This window comes from Pongo abelii, chromosome 6 (assembly GCF_028885655.2).
Source record: "Pongo abelii isolate AG06213 chromosome 6, NHGRI_mPonAbe1-v2.0_pri, whole genome shotgun sequence".
NCBI classification, from domain to species: Eukaryota; Metazoa; Chordata; class Mammalia; order Primates; family Hominidae; genus Pongo; species Pongo abelii.
This window is the reverse complement of record NC_071991.2, coordinates 29,918,118-29,940,143: the sequence shown is the minus strand read 5'-3', so window position 1 is coordinate 29,940,143 and position 22,026 is coordinate 29,918,118. Positions and strand designations below refer to the sequence as shown.

Genomic DNA, 22,026 nt, shown 5'->3' with positions numbered 1-22,026 from the left:
ACTGCAGGCACTAAGCATCCTCTGGAGCAAGAGCTGTGAGATCTGGCCTGGTCCTAGGTTTGTGAGCCATTCACAGTGTGCCCTGGAGTGGCCCTTCCCCTCTGGCCTCAGTTAGCTCATCTGTAAAATGAGGACACTGGACCAGATGGTCTTCACTAATATCCCTTCCAGCTCCACAATTCCAGAATCTTTCAACTTAGAAAGAAACCCAGAGAGTAGAAACGTGACTGGTGAATTCCAGGGTGGGAAAAGCGTTCCAGCCGGCAGCCTGCGCTGCATGCATATTCATGGTGCTCGCAGCAGCCAGAGATGCCCCATCGCTTTATTAATCTGCTTCACTGAGCCCAAGTTTGGGTTGGAGGTAGACCAAGACTAACTGGCAGGTGATGGAACTTCAGTTTTCCTTTCTCCCTAACAAAACAACAAGATCCACTGCCTGGTCCAGCCTGCCCACATGCATTTTGCAATAACAAAGACTCTCTGAGGCAGCTTCGAAAGTAGGAGCTATGCGGACTCTCCAGATTCTAAAGTTAGAAGGTGAAAGCAATCGTCTGCAGCTGTCCTGGGATTGAGCATGGCCTCATCTCACAGGAGGACAGGAGCACAGCCCCTCCTCCTGATCCGAGGCCGGGGTTGAGCACAGCTTCATCTCACAGGAGGACAGGAGCACAGCCCCTCCTCCTGATCCGAGGCTGGGATTAAGAATGGCTTCATCTCACAAGAGGACAGGAGCACACCACCTCCTCCTGATCCAAGGAACTCATCTGGGCTCTGCTACTCACTAACGGGTAGGACCTTGGCAAATCCTGCATCCCCTGTACAGTGAGATGTGGGACCAGAGGGTCCCTAAGGCTACCCCATCTCTAACGGATTGAGACCAGACAACGTGTTTATAATAAAAGAAACACACGCAGATGCCTATTCAGAGAGATACAAATGTATATATAGGAAAAGAACTTGGAATCCAGATGCTGCCTTCCTCCATGTCTGGGGTATTCATCAAGCACCTGCCCTGTGCTGGACTCAGGCTTTGTGTCCTTCAAATGCTATGCCAAGGTTAAGCAGGTGGTAATATTATATAACATATGGAATATACAAATATTCCGTTTCACAGACGAGGAAACTGCATCTTAAAGACAGTAGTAATTTTCTTAACAACACGTATATTAGCCACAAAAATACAAAATGTCAATGTTAGGGATTGAACCGGGGCCTGACCCAAAGTACAAGCTACATAAACAATAGATCTTGGATGTTTTTGCTTGGTGGAAAACACCACATGAAGAAACTGCTGAGCTCCTCACGGTGGGGCACTGCCCGCAGTCTAGGTGGAGCGTGTGCTCTGGGCTCGCACCTCCCAACAAGCCGGCTTCTCTCTCAGCATCCCCCGTCTAAACACTGTAATTGGGAGGAAAAAGATTGACAAGTGACTCAGTTATGGCTGCACTTCTGTGATGAGCTGCACACAGCGTGAAAAGGAGCAGTTCTGCTTACTTTTGAATTTTTCTGAAAAAAGAAGGAGCAGAGATGCATTAAGCCTGCAGAAGCACTTCCTGGCACTGCGAGTTTCCAATTCACCACTGGAGTGATTTTTACACACCTACATGAAATAAAGACCAGACAGTTGGGGTGGCTTCGTCACATAGAAAAATCTGTAACGATTCTGTGGAAATGAGCTTAATAATTTTTAAATAACTCATCTAGAAGGAAATTGGACTTTTTAATATGCGGGCACAGCTTTTTTCTCAGCAATTCAAGGTAAATATTTTATAGAATGCCCACAGTGCTCTCACCTGTTCCCAAACATTAGAAAAACCATAAACCATAAGGGTCCCCCAATGCCATGCACCGTATTATGTAAAATGCGAGTCTCTTTTATAAGTGGGAAAGAAGCACAAGCTGAAAAGACATACAGCTGTTTGGATTTCAATTTGGGGAACCAAATGTATCCGCCTCATAGGACCAGACTCAGATTCTGGTGAAAAGCAATAACCGCATTATGGCAGCAGAACAAAGGGCCAGAAGGGAGAAAAACAAAATGCAGTGGCTGCCTGTGTCTTCCCTCCCTTCCTTCTCCCTCAGTCCACTTGGTCAAGGAGTGGAGAGCAGGTGTCATGAGCAGTGCAGAGTTAGAAATAACCAGTTCCGCGCACGTTTGTGTCTTTCCACAATGTCAGACTTCTACTGATGCTATTTCAGTCACTAAAGCCAGGAGCTCCATGGAGTTCCCAAGGAGGCTTTCTCCTTAGTACACCTTGTTCACTCAGCAGTCAGAGCTATGGGCACACAAGCTCACACCACTCCACAAGTCAGACAATATTGCAAACCATACTTCATCAATCTATAAATATTACAGGGTCAATATTCTGCAAAAAACAAAGTAACATTTAACAGCAAGAGGAAAATGAGATAGTAAAAAGCGTTAACGAACCAGTCCAGGGGAAGCAAAGAAGACAGAAAGAGTCCTGTTCTGGGCCAAGTGGTCCATCAGTCTTGGAAGGAAGAGTCTTAGAGGTGGCAGAGCCTTCAGTGGCAGATGCCAAGTTCTCACCACGAGTGACTGCAAGACAGTGTCAGTTAAGATGACCATTTGGAGCTGCCAAAGGCTTACTGTTTGTGCCCTTATCTGGTTGGATGCAGTCTTTATTTTTTAATTTGTGTATTCATGTTTTTGTGTTATTTATGTTGTTGTTTTATTGTCTATTATTTTTGTTTGTTTATTTAGATGAAACATCTTATCCTTGTTGGCAGAGTGTTTGTGAAATATAAAATGGGAGTGTTTTCTAGGCTGGAGTTAGTTATGTCAGGGGTGCTCTATACAGCAGCCGGAAAGAAGCGGATGTCAGGCCAAGTGCCTTCCCAGGACAGCGCTAAGCCACTGGCTTCCAGGGTGGTGCTAGACCAGCCACCTAGGGTTCCAGCTGAGACTGTGGAACAAGGCTGAGCTTTATTAGCAGATTTTCTGGAGTCAGAAGTGTCTCGGCAAGGTGACAGGAGAGCCAGGTGGCTCTGTCCATGGAGATGCATGGGGTAGGGAGGGGGCTGCAGGTGTTCAGTCTTGCTGGACGGATGCCAGGCTTGCGCTCGTTGTGCTGTGAAGAGCTGAGAATCCCACCGTCAACAGATCAATCTGCTCAGCCCTCCTGCTGCAAGCCTGAAACAGGGTAAATCATGAAATGCCAGGCAGAGACACATGCTGAAGCCTTTTACAGCAGTACACCTGAATTCGTGGATGAGGAAGATCCTTTTCTTCACGCATGAAGGCAAAGAAGAGAGACATGACTTCTGGCAATTTTTGGCCAGTCACCCAGACCCCCTGATTTTCATGTTTTCCTGATTGCTCCTCTTCATCCTCCCTGCCACACCTGCTCAGGCCTTTCTCCTTCTGCCTCTTCTTTTTGGTTTTTCTCTCTTTTAAATATATCTTCACTGGCGTGATCCAGTGAGAACACTGGCCTTGGGCACACATGGGCTGGAATCCTGACTCAACCCGAGGCAGTCCTGTGATCACAGACAATTGACTTACCCTGCTGCACTGTGGTTTTCTCACCTATGAAATGAAGATAATGCCACCAATGACTGGCGTGACAGACTGCAGGAGATGTGTGCGAGACATTGCTGGCTGCGTCATCACAGGGCTGCCACTTGCACCTCCTCAGTCACTGATGCTACAGCAGCCAGTTCCCCGCTGAAAGCCACCGCCCTGTCCTTTGCTCCCACTGACCACCTGGGATGTCTCTCCCACCTGTCCTTGAGCAAAGAGAGGTGTGCCTCCTGCTGAAATAACACATGGTTCAGAGGAACACGGAGTCACTGCATTTGATCACACACTCTTGAAAGCAGAGGTTTCCTGCCTCGTGTTCAGCCAGTCATGTTCCTATCACAGGGACAGGTTGCCTAATGCTGGCCAACCCCACCAGGCATGGCACCTCTACCACTGTGAGTCCCAGGAGCAGTTGTAAATGCAAATTTTAGTCATTGCCATGTAGGTTCTTATTTGTGATAGGAAAAGCTGTAAAAGCAGGGGGTTAGCCCTAAGTGGTTGTAAGGAGGGGTCACGGGCACACACCTCGCAGGTTCACAGTGAACACTAAGTGAGAGAGAGTGTGACAAGGCCAGCATGAGGCCTGGTTCCAGTGAGTGCCAGTCAGTAGTGCTCTCCCTTCCCTATTGTCACTACTTCTTTATCCTTGTCCATTCAGACATCAGTGAGGAATACATAACAAAAAACAAACCAAAAAAAAGGGCAAAATCAGAACAAAATGCATGAATCCAATGTTTTCCTCTTCATGTGGATCTACTGTATCTCTCGTCTAACTTACAACTTGGACTCCACGAAGACAGAGACTGCCCTTCTGGCTTAGGAGCTATAGCAGTCAATATATTATCAATGCCCTGTCCAATGTCAGTGCCAAGGAGACTTTAGGAGTGACCCTGAGGGTCCTGCCAGGGAGTATCTTCTAGACATGCATCTCCATTTCTGTTGAGTCTGTGGAAACAACTTTTGAAACAACTTTTCAGTAGTACGTGGGCCAAAATTGTATAATATTATAAATATTGTTGAATGTCCTGAAATGAAAATATTGCACTGTGTTACAAACTCATCCCATTCCAGTCAGAGACCAAATGAAACTGAAGGTAGAGAAAATGCCAAGTGAGGGAGCAGGACCTCTTCCGTCATAGCTCAGCTTTTCCAGGCTGGGTACAGGGAGGGCTTGCGGCAGGCCCAGCTACCATATAGCCGTGTGGCTTCAGAGCCTGATGCCCGGGTAGGAGCCAGCTGGTGACAGGCACAGGAGGCCCATCTGCAGCCAGAGGCAGAAACATGGGACGGAAAGCAGCAGACAAGGGCGAGCTCCACAGGACTTTCTGGCCAAATTCATAACAATCTGAAGAGCCAAATAAATGATGACGGCAAAAGATTATAAACCCGCAGGTAAACAGGATTTATGAGTCCACAGTGACAAATAAATGAAAGCGAAAGCACTTCCTTCAAGTTGAATGCCAACTAGTCATTACAGAATAAAGGATGGAAAGGTCGCATGCTGACCCTCACCCTGATGGGCATGGCCGCCAGGGCCTCCGCAGAAGTCAGGGCCTCGGTGCCCGTTATTCTGGTGGGCACTGCACTCTTCACCACGCATGCACCGTAGTCAACAATCAGATAGCAACAACAATAGTAAAGAAGGTCAGTCCACTGAAAAATGTTCTTGACAAAGCGCCAAAAATTATGAATTTCATTGCCTTATTTTAAACCATTGTATGGAGGGCTGATGGACTTGTACAAAGCTGTGCATATTTCATGTGTACATCGCAATGAGTCTGGGGACACGCATGCAGCCTAGAAACCATCACCTCCACCAAGGCCATAAACACATCCATCCCCTCCCCAAGTTCCTCCCGCCCCTTTGCTATTATTACTGTTTTGTTGGGGATTTCTTTGTGACAAGAACACTTAATGTAAGATCTACAGTCTTAGTGAATTTTCAGCACTCAGTACAGAGCTATTAGACACAGACAACTTGCTGTAAATTAGATCTCCAGAATTTATTCAGCCAGCACAGCAGAAACTGTGTGCCTTTGACTATCTCAACCTTGCCCAGCCCCAGTAACCACCATTCTGCTCTCTGCTTCTATGAGTGTGACCACTTCAGACTGCCTGTAAGATCATACAGAATTTGTCTTTCTGTGCCTGGCTTATTTCACTTAATATAATGTGCTACAGGCTCATCTGTGTTGTCACAAATGACAGGATTTTCTTCTCTTGAAGGATAAGTCACATTGTCTCATGTATGTGCACCACATTTTACTTTTCCACTCTTCCATTGGTGGACATAGGTTGATGCTATATCTTTGCTGTTGTAAGTAGTGCTGCAGTGACCGTGGGAGTGCAGGTGTCTCTGGACACACTGATTCCATTTCCTTTGGGTGTATAGTAGTGGGATTGCTGGATCACATGGCAGTTCTATTTTTAATATTTGGGGAACCTCCATGATGTTTCCACAATGGCTGTACCAAATGTATTTCCACCAACAAAGTAAAGAAGTTCTCTTGTGCTGTATCCTTGCAGCACTTACCTTTGTTGTTTCTGTTTTTTTAATACTAGACATCCTAACAGGTGTGAGGTGATAGCTCCTTGTGGTTTTGATTTGCATTTCCCTGGTGGTCAGTGATGCTGAGCATCTTTTCATATACTCCTTGGCCATTTGCATATCATCTTTGGAGAAACGCATGCATAATGTACTTCTGCCGAATGCTGAGCCATGACGGTCATCCTGAGGAAAAGCACTTGTGCTAAAATTTTTTTTTTTTTTTTTTTTTTTTTTTTGAGATGGAGTCTCACTCTGTCACCAGGCTGGAGTGCAGTGGCGCAATCTTGGCTCAGTACAACCTCCACCTCCCAGGTTCAAGCAATTCTCTTGTATCAGCCTCCCGAGTAGCTGGGACTACAGGCATGTGCCACCACGCCCAGCTAATTGTTGTATTTTAAGTAGAGACAGGGTTTCACCATGTTGGCCAGGATGGTCTCGATATCTTGACCTCGTGATCCACCCACCTTGGCCTCCCAAAGTGCTGGGATTACAGGCGTGAACCACTGCTCCCGGCCGCTAAATTTGATTTACAAGCGAAGCTAGCCAGCTTTTTCATGGAACACCAAATTCACTTAAAGAATGAATGACAGACAAATATGTTATTTACACTTGGATATTAGGCAGACATGCGCTCAGAAATGAACAAACATGGCCTGTTGCTTTAAAGAAAATAACTCTAGTTGCCAATGAGAAAATTCAAGGTTTTTAATGAACACTAAAATTTTGGAAAACCTGCAGTTCACTAGAGACTCAAGGTACAGAGGCAGCCTCAGGCCAAATTTAGTTTGATTTAATAATTCTCACCCTAGGAGACTCCCAATTTATTAACAAATTAATGTTTTTGAAGAATCTGTCAAGAAGAAAATAAATGTTTTCCTCCAAGCATACTTGTCCAGTGCAGCAATTCTTAAACTTTTTGATCGCAAGATCCCTGTTCATGTTTTAAAATTATTAAAGTATGAGGAGTATGAGAGATTCCAGCAAGAGAAAAGGGCACTGTATCTGGGATTTGTAGCAGCCAGTAGCCGGAATGAGCAGAAATTGAATCTGAAGGCCTGATTCCAGAAAGAAAGAAACTCACGGCATGGAAGAAACAGCTGTGGATGGTTTCAGGACTTTGCCAAGCAATTCCTCAATGTATCTCACTATGCTCCTCTGCTTACTCAGATTGTTCTCCATGACAAGACCCCCAGAATCATTCCTTATCCCATATTTATCTGGACCAAGTGAAAACCTGAAAGCAGAGATCACAGATGAGGTCCTTCCCATTTGGACACACTCTGCTCCCAGTGTCTGTCTTCTCGAGTCACCACAAGCCCATCACCCTCTCATAAGGGCTCTGCTTCATCATTCCCCAGCTGCTGCTCTTGTTGGGCTAAGGGATGAAGACTACACTGGCTGTCAAGTTCTCCTCCAGGATACTCACCACCTCCCAGGTGGCCTACTGTATCAACCCATGCAGCATGGTCAGCCCTGAGACACTGTCAGGAAGTGAGAGGCCACTGTAGGAGTGTCACGCTAACAGCCAACCCAGCGGCCCCCATGAAGGCTGATGCTTGGCATCCCTGGAGAATGGGTCACACTTTTACCTCATTGCATAGCCATAGTCTCTGCCTCCACAGCCTTCATTTTCTCACTTTTTCTATCAATGCCCAAGAAAAGCATGTTTTTCCATGCAAAACCCAGCAAAGAAATAAAGAAGTCCCCAAGCCTGTGTGCAGGGTTAAAGGAACCTCATGAGAGTGAAGCATTAGGCTGTGAAGGGGAGAAACCCACTTGGGAAAAGCCCACCACTTCGGGGAACCTGGATGACGGCCCACAGAGCATAGTGCCACAAACAGTGACTCTGAAAGCTCGTGTTCCGTGGTTCCAAGATTTGAAGTAGTGTTACTCCTCAGAGGCCTTTGTTACTAATCTCCATGGTGGGCTTTTTCCACCACAGGTTTTAACCTAGCTTTGAACTATGTTCAAGTCCTATGAGGTTGCAAAGCACCACCCCAATATTCTTATACCTATAATGGGGCACAGAAGCTACTGAAGCATTTGGTAGGGCTGTGGCTGCCTGTGCAGTGGGCTATGTGAAAATCAACTGGAGTCTCCTGGAGAGTGGGCTCTGGAAGTCTCCTCAGTCATCAGCGCAGGCTCTTGACCTCTCCTGCACTACATGACCAAAGTCTACGCAGGCTATGTGGGCTATTTGCGATTCAAGTCCAACTATGTGCTGCTTCTAACCCAGGCAGTATTCCAGACTGCAGTCAAGCTGAGCGTGGAATGTGTATCCTGGTGTCCGGATTCCATACCTCACTGCCTTGGTGATTCAGCAGACCTTCATCACTGTGACTGCAATTCATCAGAGAGGGCTCAGCCTGTGATCAGCATTCAGTTTGTAGTTTACAGGAGTTATTTTGCAGTCACTTCTAGAATTTTCCTAATAAGAAGAATATCTAATGCCTATCAGCCAAATGCCAAGAGGAAGGAGTTCAGAGCCCTGCTATGAGTCAGAACCCAGATGGGCCGCACCCAAAGGAGCTGAGCAGTATCACGCGAACAAAGTTCTAACCCTACAACGTCAACTACTGCAGTGCTTTGCAAAGTTACTGAATGAAAACGCAGGGTTTTGAGATGGATGTCATATGTTTTGCCGTAAGTTGACATGCTTTGCAAGTCTGGATTCTAATGAATCTTTTTTTTTTTTTTTTTTTTTTGAGATGGAGTCTCTCTCTGTTGTCCAGGCTGAAGTGCAGTGGCACAGTCTTGGCTCATTGCAATCTTTGCCTCCCAGGTTCAAGCGATTCTCCTGCCTCAGCCTCCCAAGTAACTGAGATTACAGGCACGCATCACCATGCCTGGCTAATTTTTGTATTTTTAGTAGAGACAGGGTTTCACCATGTTGGCCAGATTGATCTCAAACTCCTGACCCCAGGTGATCTGCCCGCCTCGGCCTCCTAAAGTGTTGGAATTACAGATGTGAGCCACCACACCCAGCCCTGATTTTAATGAACGTTTTCAAAACCACAAAAAGAAAAAAAATCTCAGTTTTAGACCAGACAGCTATGTGCCCACCTGAACTAAACTCAGTTGACAGGGCCCATTATCACAATTCAACAACTCATGTTGGTGACCCCATGAAGAGCAGTAACAACAATTCTAGTTGTGATCACTTGCAAGGGCATGCTAATGGCACAGAAACCAACCATGAGAAAACTCCAGCACTCCTGGAGTTGTTCCCCACCTGTCAGCACAAATACAAACTGGACCAACCCTGTTGCTTGGCTTCAATACTTGATCTTACCAGAGTAGGCAACACATGGACATTTTTGTCTCATGAGCCATTTTCCTCTGTTGAACTTACGGTTCTCTGAGAACCTGAGAATTACAATAACAGCATTATTTGCAAGCTGTGGTTTGATAATGTGCCACTTAATGTTTTACATGATTATTTTGCATTTTGCGCTTTGCCGAGCTTTGTTGTTGAAGCTCCATGTCAAGAATAGCTCCACACGCCCCTGTGTGTCTGCAAAATGACAGCCTCTGCAATTCCCTGAGGCGCGGGAGGGACAATGAGCCTTCTCCCCACATGACCCTACATGGGGGTTTCAATGCTATGTCAGTGCAATATGTCTACAGGAGGAGGCATACAAGGAATTTCCAGAGGTTTCTAGGAGTATTTGTAAGTAAAACAGTAATAGAAGTGAGGATGGTGGGAATAAACACTTAATTTTTAAATGGTAGAGATTGTGCTAAATAAAATGTATTCAAAAAATTACTAAAGACTCCAAAGAACTTTGGTTATGTGGTTTAAATCTATCAGTACTCGCTGAAGTAGAAATTAAAGGTAAGATACTTTTCAAGTATTTATTAATTCATTTAAAATAACAATAATAAACTACATGTTAACATAAATGAAAAAAATTATTTTAAAAAATAATGATTTTCAAATGAAAATTTAGTAAGGGGAGTGGCACATTTATGTTTTCACAAATATCTTTAATCTGTTGTGATATGCTATCATGATTGAAATATTTGCAGAAAATCTGGAAAAGGGAAGAGTGTTCATCTTTTTGGGGTAATTGTGGATATTCTTTTTGACATTACACCAAAATGCAAAAATAGTAGTTTATCAAAGATTCCTTGCGATGTCGAACGTGAAACCATGTCAATTAAGGCTTCTTATTCTGTCACACTCATATCCATTGCAGCTTGAATAGATCTTTTACTCAAGCAGCATTTTGTAGCAAAATGCACTGGTCATTTGGAAAATACTGGATCCTTGAGTTATGAATTTTTTCAAATGTTGTCACATTTCATTATATGATACCGCAAATCACATCTGTTCATGCCACTGCTTATCTCATCAGAGAAGTCATTAGGTATTGGAAAACTGTCAAGCTCATGGGGGCAGACATAAGTTTTCCAAAATCTAATTTATTTCTTTATAAAATATAATCACTGATGTTTATTTATTAATCAAAGTCAAAATGGGAAATAAAATATTTACCAGATCACTGCACTAATCCCTTTTCTGCTCTGATTCATAATTTAGGATTCCTAGCTGTCAGAGATAGCAGGCAGCCAGCTGGGGTCAGGTTTCCTCTCCATCTTAGCAGTTCTGTGCTGAAAAATGTAGTTTCTTTTCATGGCGTGACCTTTTTATGAGTCCTAAGTATAGACTGGCCATTTGTAGTTGAGCTTCTGTATGGGAGCCTTCTGGTATCTTCAAATATCTGTGTTGTGTGTTTGGGGAAAGAGCTCTGCTTTTCCCACATTGAGGAAAACTCACTGCTTCCTAGGACTGGTACATTACTGTCTTCCAGGAACTTCTCTTCAGAGTTCTCTTGGTTTGGACCCACTATTTCCTGGATCGCACAGCTTTTTAAAATTCGCTATTTGTTTTTGCCAGGTTACAGCCTTGAAGTAGTTTTCAAGAAAGATACAGAGGAGTGAAAGCAGAGGTCTCAAGGCCCTCACTGGCATGGGTGGCTTCCAAGCCCTTGGCCTTAAATTCACATGATGAATATTTTTGTAAAATTTGCAAAAATGAAACCATTCCTTTTCTACACCATCAATAAGAAACAAAATTTGGGGCCGGGCACGGTGGCTCGTGCCTGTAATCCCAGCACTTTAGGAGGCCGAGGCGGGTGGATCACGAGGTCAGGAGTTCAAGACCAGCCTGGCCAACATAGTGAAATCCCATCTCTACTAAAAATACAAAAATTAGCTGGGCCTGGTGGCGGGCGCCTGTAGTCCCAGGTACTCAGGAGGCTGAGGCAGGAGAATCACTTGAACCCGGGAGGCGGAGGTTGCAGTGAGCCGAGATTGAGCCACTGCACTCCAGCCTGGATGACAGAGCAAGACTCTGTCTCAAAACAAACAAACAAAGAAACAAAAAGAAACAAAATTTTGGTCAATCTTAGTAAAGAAAGGACTGAATATTTCTACTCTATAAAAATATTACAAATTGTCATTATATCAAAAGCAATCAAAGAGTGTGGGAGGAAAATACTGGCTGCCCTTTTTAGTGGAGTGGGGTTGGCACAGCAGGGCAGGTTCTCTGCTGGTCCACACCATCACCATCGCTGCACCCGCCGGCTGAGTGCAGAAGGTCTTCTGCACGTCCTTCCCTTGTAGTCTCCTTTGCACTCACCAGCAACATTCCTAAATGGTCTTTGCATTTTCCTCTTTCATCTGACACACAGATGCCTACATGTCACTTTTGTTTCCTGAAATTATACAGAATTATCCTTCGCATACACTGTGATGTTCGAAGCCCCGTCTGATTTCTAGTTTTGTGTGATGACATCCACCACCATCATCACCCTTCATGCACCTCATATCCCAATATCTGCTTGGCTCACTATTTCCAGAAGCTGTTTCTGCTGCCTGGGATGTCTTTATTGCCATCCATCCCATAGGACTTGGCTCACAACCCGGTCCTTCTCTATAAAGCTTCCACAGACGCAAGCATCCTCCTCCTCCCAACCAAACTAGCCACACGCCTGCTGAACTCTGCTAGTGTATCTGTGGTAGCTCCTGCCCTTATATTCACTCATGTGACTGTCTCTCTCTAGGTCATGAGCTTCTGCAGACAACAGACTCTTTACCCTGGGCAGCTAGCACAATGGTTTGTAATTAAATAATATTTATCATTTAACTTGAGAGATTAGCAAGAGATATATATGGTTCTGTGAATAGGACCTCCTTGGGTAGAAAGATCAAGAAGAGCCAGAGAACCAGAACTACGCAGATTTTTTCCTGGGGAAGCTCAATTATATTTTGAGTTTGCTGAGACTTTGCATCTTTGAAATTTAGAAAACTAGAGCAGTAAGAGCCTCTTTCCTCTGGTTTCATCATTAAGAGTGACGCAGAACTGCCTTCTTCAGACCATGACCCGAGTTTCAGGTTAAGTGAGGAGGCTCCGGCAAAGCGATCTCTCCACGTTCCTCCGAGAGAGGACTGTGCAGATTGCAAAGGCAGGAGGCATGCCTGGCCATCTGAGAGCCGTGACTACAGCTCCCTCCAGACGATTTCCAGTGGAGCAGGCCTCATAATGTGGAGGTCGGCATACAGTGCAGTCTGTCTCCTCGACCCCAGCTCCCACTCCTGCGGTCAAAGAGCCTGGACCTGGGCTCTGAGCCCTGTACAAGGATGAGAAGCAGAGGCAGCACTTCAGGTTTTTGTCCAGGTTTGATCATGAATGAGTAGAAGGCCCAGTAACTACCTTCCCCCTAAACAAAAACATTTTATTGGCTCCTCAAACAGCAGGAATACAGGAGGAACTGACTCTTCTCTCTCTACCAGCACCACCCTTTGACTCCCCTCACTTTGTCTCCTTTGCTCCTCACATGTTGTGGTGAAGGGAAATCCTAGGGTCAAATAGTTTGCAGGAGAGCAGGGCCAGTAGACGCAAGGCTCAGTTAAAGACTTGAAGACCTGGAGAGAGAAAATCAGGGGCCCATATGGGACCTCTGCTGCCAGCATTCCAACCTCCTATTATCAAAAACTGTAAAATATTTTCAGAATCTAATTATCAATTATTTTATTTTTTCTGTGATAGGAGAAAATCATGGAAGTCGATAAAGTAAGATTTAAAATAGGCCTCAAATTATTTTTTTACGGGTGGTAAAAAAATAATGCATGTAGAAAAAAATACAACAGAGAAAACTTGGAAACATTTTTTTTAAGTTGAAATAAAAGGTTGAATCATGCATCAGGGGCCCATGTTCTATTTTTTCTTTGAGGCTCAGGCATAGAGCTTCAGCAAACAGCCTCCAGGGCGCTGTCCTGATTCTAACCACAGTATTCCCAGAGAAAGGAGGCAAGGGCTGGGAAGGAGTGTGTCGCTGCTCTTCAGTGCCCTTCTCGGAGCTGGTGTCCACATGTCACTCGTGTCCCATGGGAGTGATTCACACGGCCACACCTCACTGGGAAGTAGAGTCTACTCTGGGTGGTTGTTCACCCAACTAAAAATTCCAAACGCATTATTGTAGAGAGAAGGGAGGGCAGGCATGGGAGAGTGCCAGTAGCCTCCAGCACAGGGTCAAATCCCAAGGACAACCTATGTTAAGCCAGCAATGAATGAGGATGAAGACGCAAATGGGAGAGACTAAGAGGAACTGTGCAGGGAAGTCAGGGGCTGCAGCAGCCCAGCCAGACACAGAGATTCTTAGGAGGAAAATGAGGCTGCTGACTCCAGGAGAGTATCCAGGGGAAAAGATATATTTGGAGGGTTTTTAAGTGAAGTTATACCATAGGGTTTGCAGCATAAACCCTCTACACTGAACACCTACAAAATCCCTGATAAAGGCCTAGTGGCTTGTTAACGTGGTTTGGAGTGGACCTGTTTGGGTAAAGATTTGGGGAGACCCATGTCAGGGGGTGGGCTGAATCATTGTGCTTAAAACACACCAGAGATTGCATGGTATATTGCAGCGGGTGACTGGTGATTGGTAGGTGAAAGAAAGATGTGTTCATTCATCCCTGAGTGGAGAGATCTCTCTGGGCTAGTCACGATGTATGAAAACAGGACATGAAGAATGTCTCCAGCCCACATGGGCTGCATTCTTGCTGGTTGGGAATGTGTCCGCATGTTCTCCACCTTCCTCATGGCCCTCCTGCACTGGTTAAGAAGGAAGGGCCAGGTGCAGTGGCTTATGCCTGTAATCCCAGATATGCAGGAAGATGGCCTGAGGCCACCAGTTTGAGACCAGCCTGGGACACATAATGAGACCCCCGTCTCTAAAGGTAGTTTGTGCCTGTAGTTCCAACTACTCAGGAGGCTGAGGTACACTTGGCAATTGATTACCATTCACCTGACATCAGTGAAAGTTTTCCTGGAGATTGGGGTGTGTTTGTCTTTTGCTTCACCCTACTGTGCCATTGCCCATGTTTGTCTTTCCTTGATTCCATGGTTTTCTGTGGAAACTGAGGGAAGCATGAGTTTGCGCCGCTGTCTGGTGTCACAGTGGCCTGAGGTCTGAAAAGGTAGTCTCGACGTGAGGAATTCTCGGGTGATGGGGAGAGCATTCTAGGCAGAAACAACAATATGAAAAAATAGAGAGTTAGGAGCACAAATCCACAAATCAGAAATCAAGAGCAAAGACAGCTGGAGAAGGTAGGGTGGAGTAAAAACACGTCTAGAAAGATCTAGGGCTCAGTGGGTCAGCACATCTCCTCTGAGGCATCAGCTCCAGTCAGCTGAGAACCGCAGCCTAGTAGGGGCCTCCCGCACATTGGAAAGACTACCTGGATTAGTCAGTGAGGTTTGCCTCCAGGGGCTGGTACTCTTTAGGAAGACCAGCAGACACAAGGATACCTCATCACAAGCCTAAGTTAAGGGCATAGAGGGCCTGGGATGCCACTAAGAAGTCCAAGGTCTGTCTAAAGGGGCTTGTTTCATAACTGAATGCCAAATACATTCAGTGATCTCAGGGTCCCAGGGCCTGCTCTTGACTAAAAATTAAGCTGAAACACCCTCTATTAAAAGCTAGCCAGAGGAGATGGTGGGTTGAATGTGGTTCCTGGGCCATGTTTGCCTCTGGAACAGCAGTGCAGAGCAGCAGGGACAGGAAGAGCCCCAGGGATGTGCAGACTGGGAGGAGAGGCTTCCAGCTGCCTCTGAAAGGGAGCTTTGCTCTTTCCAATTTGCTGTTCTTTCTGTGAAAAAGTTTAAGTCCTTCTGGAGCTGGGCTGATGGCATGTGAGTGTCACCATGTGTCATTCTGTAAGTGCTCTCTGCAAATTCCTAGAGATTCTCCCTCATGCCCCAGGGGAAAAGCAATTTTTATTGTCCCACTGTGATCCACGAATCTTATCCCCAGTGTCTATGAATCCTGACTGTTGGACTTCAAACCCTCTGGGCTCTTTCTCAAAGAGCTCCAAGGAAAGCAAGCTCCTGATGGCTGCACTGACGCCTCAGGCTTCCTGAAGTGTCTACTCAAAATAGTCCCTAACCTAATGGCATGACTTTAGAAATGTAAGTTTTAAGCTTCCGCATGTCAAATTCCCCCATCCACCCAAAACAATTTCCTAAGGGCTAGCTTCCTGGGACCCCCACATTCCCCATCTTTCTGCCTAAGCCCACGTCTGGACATGGCTTGGTTCATTGCTCACAAATGCTCCTACCCTCTCTCCCCACCACCCCCTCACTTGGGCCACGCATCTGTGTCATCTTCCAGCAGCTCCTGGATCTGACATTCATTGGCTATTTAGGTTACTATTCCCTCCATGCCCACGATGCCATTGTGGTTTGTGCTTCTTCATGTGAAGTTAAAGGAGAAGATATCTAAGAATATAACCTTGAGAGCACTAGCAACCACGGGTGGACTGTGAGGAGGAAGCCAATGAAACATGTTGAGGAGAAACAGGCAGAAAAGCAAACAGGCAGCTTTGCAGGAGTCAGAGGAGAGGAACATTGCGAGGAGTGCACGGTCTGGGTCAAACACCAGAGGGATGGTGTGGAAGACAAGGACTGAAAAGTGTCTACTGGATAATTCTACCAAGCGGGGCAGCTGGGCACAACCACAGAGGAACTGACTTCAGGGGAAATTGTGCAGCCAGTAGTCAGGTGGAATCCAGATGTCAGTGGGACCTAGTGGAAGGGGCTTCAATTTTTGAATCGCTCAAGCTTGGCCAGAAGCTGGCTCTATGGTTTACTAGCTCTGTAATCTTGGACAAATAACTTCTCTGAGCCTCAGTGTCTCTTCTATAAAATGGACATAAAACAGCTTCCTTGCAGAGTGTGATGGTTAATACTGAGTGTCAACTTGATTGGATTGAAGGATACAAAGTACTGTTCCTGGGTGTGTCTGTGAGGGTATTGCCAAAGGAGATTAGCATTTCAGTCAGTGGACTGGGAGAGGCAGACCCACCCTCAATAGGGTGGGCACCATCTAATCAGCTGCCAGTGCAGGTAGGATAACAGCAGGCAGAGGAACGTGGAAGAATTTGACTGGCTGAGTCTTCCCGCCTCCATCTTTCTTCCGAGCTGGATGCTTCCTGCCCTCAAACACTGGACTCCAAGTTCTTAAGCTTTTGGACTCTTGGGCTTACACCAGTAGTTTGCCAGGTGCTCCCGGGCCTTCAGCCACAGACTGAAGACTGCATTGTTGGCTTCCCTACTTTTGAGGTCTGGGGACTCGGACTGGCTTCCTTGTTCCTTAGCTTGCAGACAGCCTATTGTGGGACTTCACCTTGTGATCGTGTGAGTCAATATTCCTTAAGAAACTTCCCTTCATAGATAGGTCTATCCTATCAGTCCTGTCCATGTAGAGAACCCTGACTAACACAGAAGAGTTGTGAAAATGACCGTTGGTCTGCCCTCACCCTTTCCCTCTTGCTCCTTTAACCGCATGAGCTCAGTGTTACCTTCCGTGGCACCTGCTCACCGTCATCCCGTGGTGACTCGTGTGGGTAACTTCATCAGAGAAGACCCTGCCTGTCACCTCAGGTACAGCCCACGAAGTAAGGTGGCTGCAAGCGCAGATCCTGCACCTGCCAAAGGTGAAACAAATCAGCTCCCGGAGACTGAGGTGCAAAGGGCAGCAAGCTCCCTGCGCACCCCTGCGGCCCCGGCGCGGCTCTCCCAATCCCGCTGCCTCCCACTCCGAGCCCCTGCCGTCTTGGACCCCTTCCACCTCCCGCTCCCGGGCCCTCGGGGCATCCAGTCTCCATTCGCAGCCCAGTGCCCTCTACTCCCACGGCCTCGGGTACAGTTTCCACAGGGAAATCACCCACATCTGTGTCTCTCGCCTCGTTCCCAGTCCTGAGGCCGACCCGTGGCCACTGAGCACACGGACCCAGCACAGCGACCCTCGCCTTCCCCGCGCCCCGGGCAGAGGATGAGCCCCAGGCCAGCCCTGCAGCTCACGCCGGCAGCCCTGGGCTGGCTCCGCACCCGCGCCTCGGGCTTCCACGGTGGACCCAGGAGACACCCTCTCGCCCAGCCCAGCTTCCCTGCGGGACTGAGAGGGAGGAGGAGGGAGGGGTCGGGGAGCGAAGGCGGAGGCAAAGTTGGGCTGAGGGAGGAGGCGGGACCGCGGCACCGGCGGGCTGAAGCAGCGGGATCACGCGGTGACCGGGCGGATGGAGTGGCCGAGAGCGCCCCCTGCCGGCCGAGGGTTCCCGCTCACACACTCCCGGCGTGGCCGGGAAGGCTGGACCCCGGTTCCCTGCCCGTGGAGCTGGCGGCTCAGCCCGGCCCCGCACGCACCGGCCCCGCAGGGCCAGGTCCCCGCCTCCAGGCCCACCTTCGGCGCTCGCAAACGTCCGGGCGGCTGCGGCCTGGCCACCATCCAGACCTCGCCCGCCGGCAGTTGCCCGGGTCCACACAGGGAAGAGCTCTGTCTCCGCCGCGTCCCGCCTGAGCCTGGCCCGCGCCCAGGGGACCCCACGCTGCACGGGGAGAGGGCCGCTCCGTGTGACAGTGCACGAAGGGCGAGCTCTCTTTTCCACCTGTCTCATCCCAATGTGAACGGCGGCCTGGATAACAGAACTGTTCAGGGCCGTGCTTCTGAGGAGCTTGGCCAACGCTCGTGCCTCCCTATATTTTCCCGAAATCTGCCTTTCAAACAAGCTTCCTCTTGTCACAGACGAACCCATCTCCACGTTAGAGTGCATCGTGGCGTTTCCTATTTTCATAAAAGCCAGCGCCCTGAAATTGTCAGTCTGTTCTTACACTGTGAGTGTAACGGCCCTCTGTTAAATCTCAGCAAACCCTAGCGCGCCAGAGAGGCCAGCCCCAGAGCCCGCGCCCTGGAACGCGGCGGACCGCGGGTGCCCTCTGCGGGTGGCGTGCGGCCTGCGCAGCTATCAGGCTCTCAAGTCCCGAAGCCCCAGCTCCCGCCTCCGAAGAGCTGGCCCGGCAGGAAGGAGCCCAGCTCCTGCCCACTGCCTTCCGACGTCCTGTAAGTGGACCCCGCTGCCAGGGCCTCAGTGGTCTGGTCTGGAATGAAGAGTCTGAGCCAGGTGGTCCCAAGCGCTGCCGGCCTCCCACATTTTCTGACAATGAGGTAATCAGTCACGTGCACTTGCCAAGGTTTGGACACCAGACTCTTTGACACCTGGTGTAGACTCAGCAAAATCCCATGAACCACTATGCCCTTCAGATCAATAGACTATCACCTACTTCATTCGGAATTTTCCACCTCAGATGAGACTGGAGAGAAACCTGGGACAGAGGAGACAGCTGGCTGAGATTCCCGTTCCTGTGTCTGAAGGCTGGAGGGTATGGAGAGTCCCTAGACAGTAGCACTCACGCCTGCTGCGCCCTGTGCTGCATGTTGTACACGATATAAAACATCACACTGACTGCCCGTGAGGATCTTGACAAGTTGTTTTTAAGATGGCATTTTGCTAAGTCCCTGAGGGTCATTGGGCCTCAAAGTGGCATGGCAGCATGGCGTGGCTGGTTTTGCCACATGCCAGCTGTGTGACCTCTGAGACTCCACTTCTTCAGTGCTGAAAATAAAGAAGGAGTTTTACTAAGAACCAAACAAGATAATGAATGTGAAACTGCTCCACGAACCCCAAAGAATTATGCACATAGATGCGATCATTAAGATGCGAAGCCATCAAGTTAACACCTGGCATGCTTAAACTGTCAAGAGTGGGTCAAAGTAAGCTGAAGAGGAAAATCCAAAGTTATGCAGAAAAAAAATAAAGAGGTCTTACGTAGCAATACCAAACTTATGTCAGGCACTGTTTCTCAAAACACAACTCCACTGAGATGCTCCAAGGAAAGAAAGGATTTTGTGGGCAAAAAAGCTTTATGCCCCTCTAGGGCACTCACAATGCTCATCAGCACACAGAGCTACAGATAGTTCACATTTTGCCACCCAATTTGTTGCCAAAAACATTCAATTTCCAGATCTGCTTTGAATTTCAGAATTGCAGATTCAAAACATTGTAAACCCTGTATTAAAATCCATTAAAAGTTTCCTGTCTGAGTTGCTCCTATGTCTCTCGTCTCTTCAGAAGAATTTATCTTTCTTTTTTTGACAATCGTTCTTTTATAAGAATTGGTCTTTCAACCTACTTTTAGTTCACCTAGTTGTTGGAAATTTAGTAGAAAAAATAACCTTGCCTTTTAGGGTTGATTTAGGTTAAAATGTCTAAGGTATATAAAGTGCTTATCATGTAACAAGGCACACAAGGGTTTATTACATGTGATACTGCTACCACCTGTGGTGGAAGGGGTTTCTTGTGGCCTCAGGTCATGCAGGAGGGATTCCACCCCACAACTGCTCCAAAAAAAGCACCCATGCCACCACCTCACACCAATATTCTGAACCCCACGATAGTGACCTAACAAGTGTAAATAATAGTGAAAATCACAAGACAGACTAGTTGAACTCAGGACTGACCTAGAACGTATGATATGCCAGATGACATAAGAGACATAGATAGATGACATGAGAAAATGAGATCAATTGTCTAATAGTTGATTCATCCTTGAATGCCAGATTTTTATCTGCCATATAATTCTTACTGATTATATAGGCTGAAAGGCAGAGGAGGGATGATGATTCTATCCAATGAATATAGAGAATGGCTCCAAATTTTAACTCCAAAACATCACCATGTGCTGTGTCTTTTCCTACAAGTCAGGATCTTTTTTCAACCAGTACATACCTCCTTGACCTGACAACACTTAATATAGGCAAAAAAAAAAAACTGTTCCCAAGTTGAGTATAATCATATTTGTAATTACATCCATAATCACAAGGATAACCACTGTTCCCAAATTAGGTATAGTCATGTAATAGCGGGCCCAGTTCTGGGCTTTCTATGCCTTTTATCTGTTTGTTGATCCTCATGCCTATGCCACACTGTCTTGATCACTGTAGCTTTATTGGCTTTCTATAAGTTTTTTTATTTGTTTGTTTGTTTGTTTTTGAGACAGAGTTTCGCTCTGTCGCCTAGGCCGGAGTGCAATGGCGCGATCTCAGCTCACTGCAAGCTCCGCCTCCTGGGTTCCCGCCATTCTCCCGCTTCAGCCTCCCGAGTAGCTGGGATTACAGGCGCTCGCCACCATGCCTGGCTAATTTTTTGTATTTGTAGTAGAGACGGGGTTTCACCGTGTTAGCCAGGATGGTCTCGATCTCCTTACCTCGTGATCCACTCTCCTCGGCCTCCCAAAGTGCTGGGATTACAGGCGTGAGCCACCGCGCCCAGCCAGCTTTCTATAAGTTTTGAAAGCTGGCAACGTAAGCCTGCCAATTTTTTTTCCCTTTTTTCAAGATGGCTTTGCAGATTCTAGGTGCTTTGCATTTCCATGTAGATTTTAAAATCATTTTGTCAATTCCCACAAAAAGTCCTGCTGGGCTTTCATGGAATGTATACACCTATTTGGGAAGAATTGCTGGCTTAATAATAGTGATTCTTATAATCCGTAAACATGGTATATATTTCCATTTATTTAAGTTTTCTTCAATATTTTCACCACCATTGTGTAGTTTTCAGTATAGAGATCTTACACATTTTTGTTGATTTATTGCAAAACATTGCATGTTTCTGTTCTTACAGTAAATATAATTTTTAAAATTTCATTTTCTAATTCTGTACTGTTAGCATACTAAATTTACATTGATTTTTGCATATTAACCATATAGACTGCAACTTTTTAGTAGCTCTAGTGGTCATTTTGTAGATTCCTTAGAATTTTCTTTTTAAGTTAATCATCTTTTTATTGGGGAAAAAAACTAGCATTTACAACTCGGAATGGAAGTGAACTGTAATTTGTTGAACGGCAATGTTGATGACTGTGCTGAAGCCCACAGCCACAGCCTACTCTGCTGGCTCAAAGTCATGGTTCAGAAGGTTTTAAAAACAGAGTCCAGAGATGCTCCCTTGGTAAAGGTTTTTCGTTAAAAATGTGTGTGAACGGTGACAGCCGTTTCACTCTAGAACAATGCAGACAACATTAAATCAACACACGTGGGCATGCCACCAGGGTATGTCATCGTCACATGGGTCACAGCACACAGAAGTACAAGATGACCATCCCGCTAGTGGGGCTACATCTCAATAGTTTATCCTTCACCCCATTTTTCTGCACATCATCCTAAGATAAACCAATTTTAAATGTTTGTTTTCAGTAAACCAGTTATGATAATTTATACTAAACAAATTGAACCAGAACCCATTTGAATAGGTTTTGGATTTGTTTTCTCCTTTTTTTTTTTTTTAATACAAATGGCTGACTGCTCTCAGTCGTCAAGCTGCATGCATGAAAAACTGGCCAGCCCAAACAGTGTATCATGACTAAATGGAACTTTGAGGAGTCCTTATTATTAAGGTAGTACATGTACTTATATTGTAAAACTGATGTGTAGCTTGGTCTTTAGGGGACAGGACCACCAACAAATACATGCAGATTTTGTGTGTATGGATAAAAGGTACTTTTGACATTCAGTTTTGCTGTATAGAAACAGAATGA

General features: G+C 46.4%; 1 protein-coding gene and 1 long non-coding RNA gene across 3 annotated transcripts; both read right to left on the bottom strand.

The window, feature by feature from the left end:
* Nucleotides 1-1,370: 1,370 nt before the first annotated feature.
* Nucleotides 1,371-20,003, bottom strand: LOC103889350 (uncharacterized). Its single transcript, XM_024250397.2, has 4 exons — nucleotides 18,185-20,003; nucleotides 17,837-18,068; nucleotides 1,495-1,600; nucleotides 1,371-1,398 (listed from the first exon to the last, which is right to left on the bottom strand). Exons 1-4 carry the CDS (start codon nucleotides 18,225-18,227, stop codon nucleotides 1,378-1,380), a joined length of 402 nt encoding a protein of 133 aa, XP_024106165.1. The 5' UTR covers nucleotides 18,228-20,003; the 3' UTR covers nucleotides 1,371-1,377.
* LOC134761753 (uncharacterized) lies at nucleotides 13,103-17,713 on the bottom strand. Of its 2 annotated transcripts, none has more exons than XR_010140831.1 (3): nucleotides 17,325-17,713; nucleotides 16,914-17,081; nucleotides 13,103-14,616 (listed from the first exon to the last, which is right to left on the bottom strand). It is a non-coding gene; the product is annotated as an uncharacterized LOC134761753 (long non-coding RNA). The 2 variants fall into 2 exon arrangements; XR_010140830.1 differs by having other exon boundaries at nucleotides 16,956-17,081.
* Nucleotides 20,004-22,026: the final 2,023 nt, after the last annotated feature.

What these genes read in the sequence shown, in the direction of transcription:
- LOC103889350 (XM_024250397.2), bottom strand. Translation starts at nt 18,227, where the DNA reads ATGAAAATAGGAAACGCCACGATGCACTCTAACGTGGAGATGG. An exon ending in GCACTCTAACGTGGAGATGG is followed by an intron (nt 18,069 to 18,184) that starts GTTCGTCTGTGA and finishes TCTGTTATCCAG; the next exon opens with GCCGCCGTTCACATTGGGAT. An exon ending in GACGTTTGCGAGCGCCGAAG is followed by an intron (nt 1,601 to 17,836) that starts GTGGGCCTGGAG and finishes TATTTCATGTAG; the next exon opens with GTGTGTAAAAATCACTCCAG.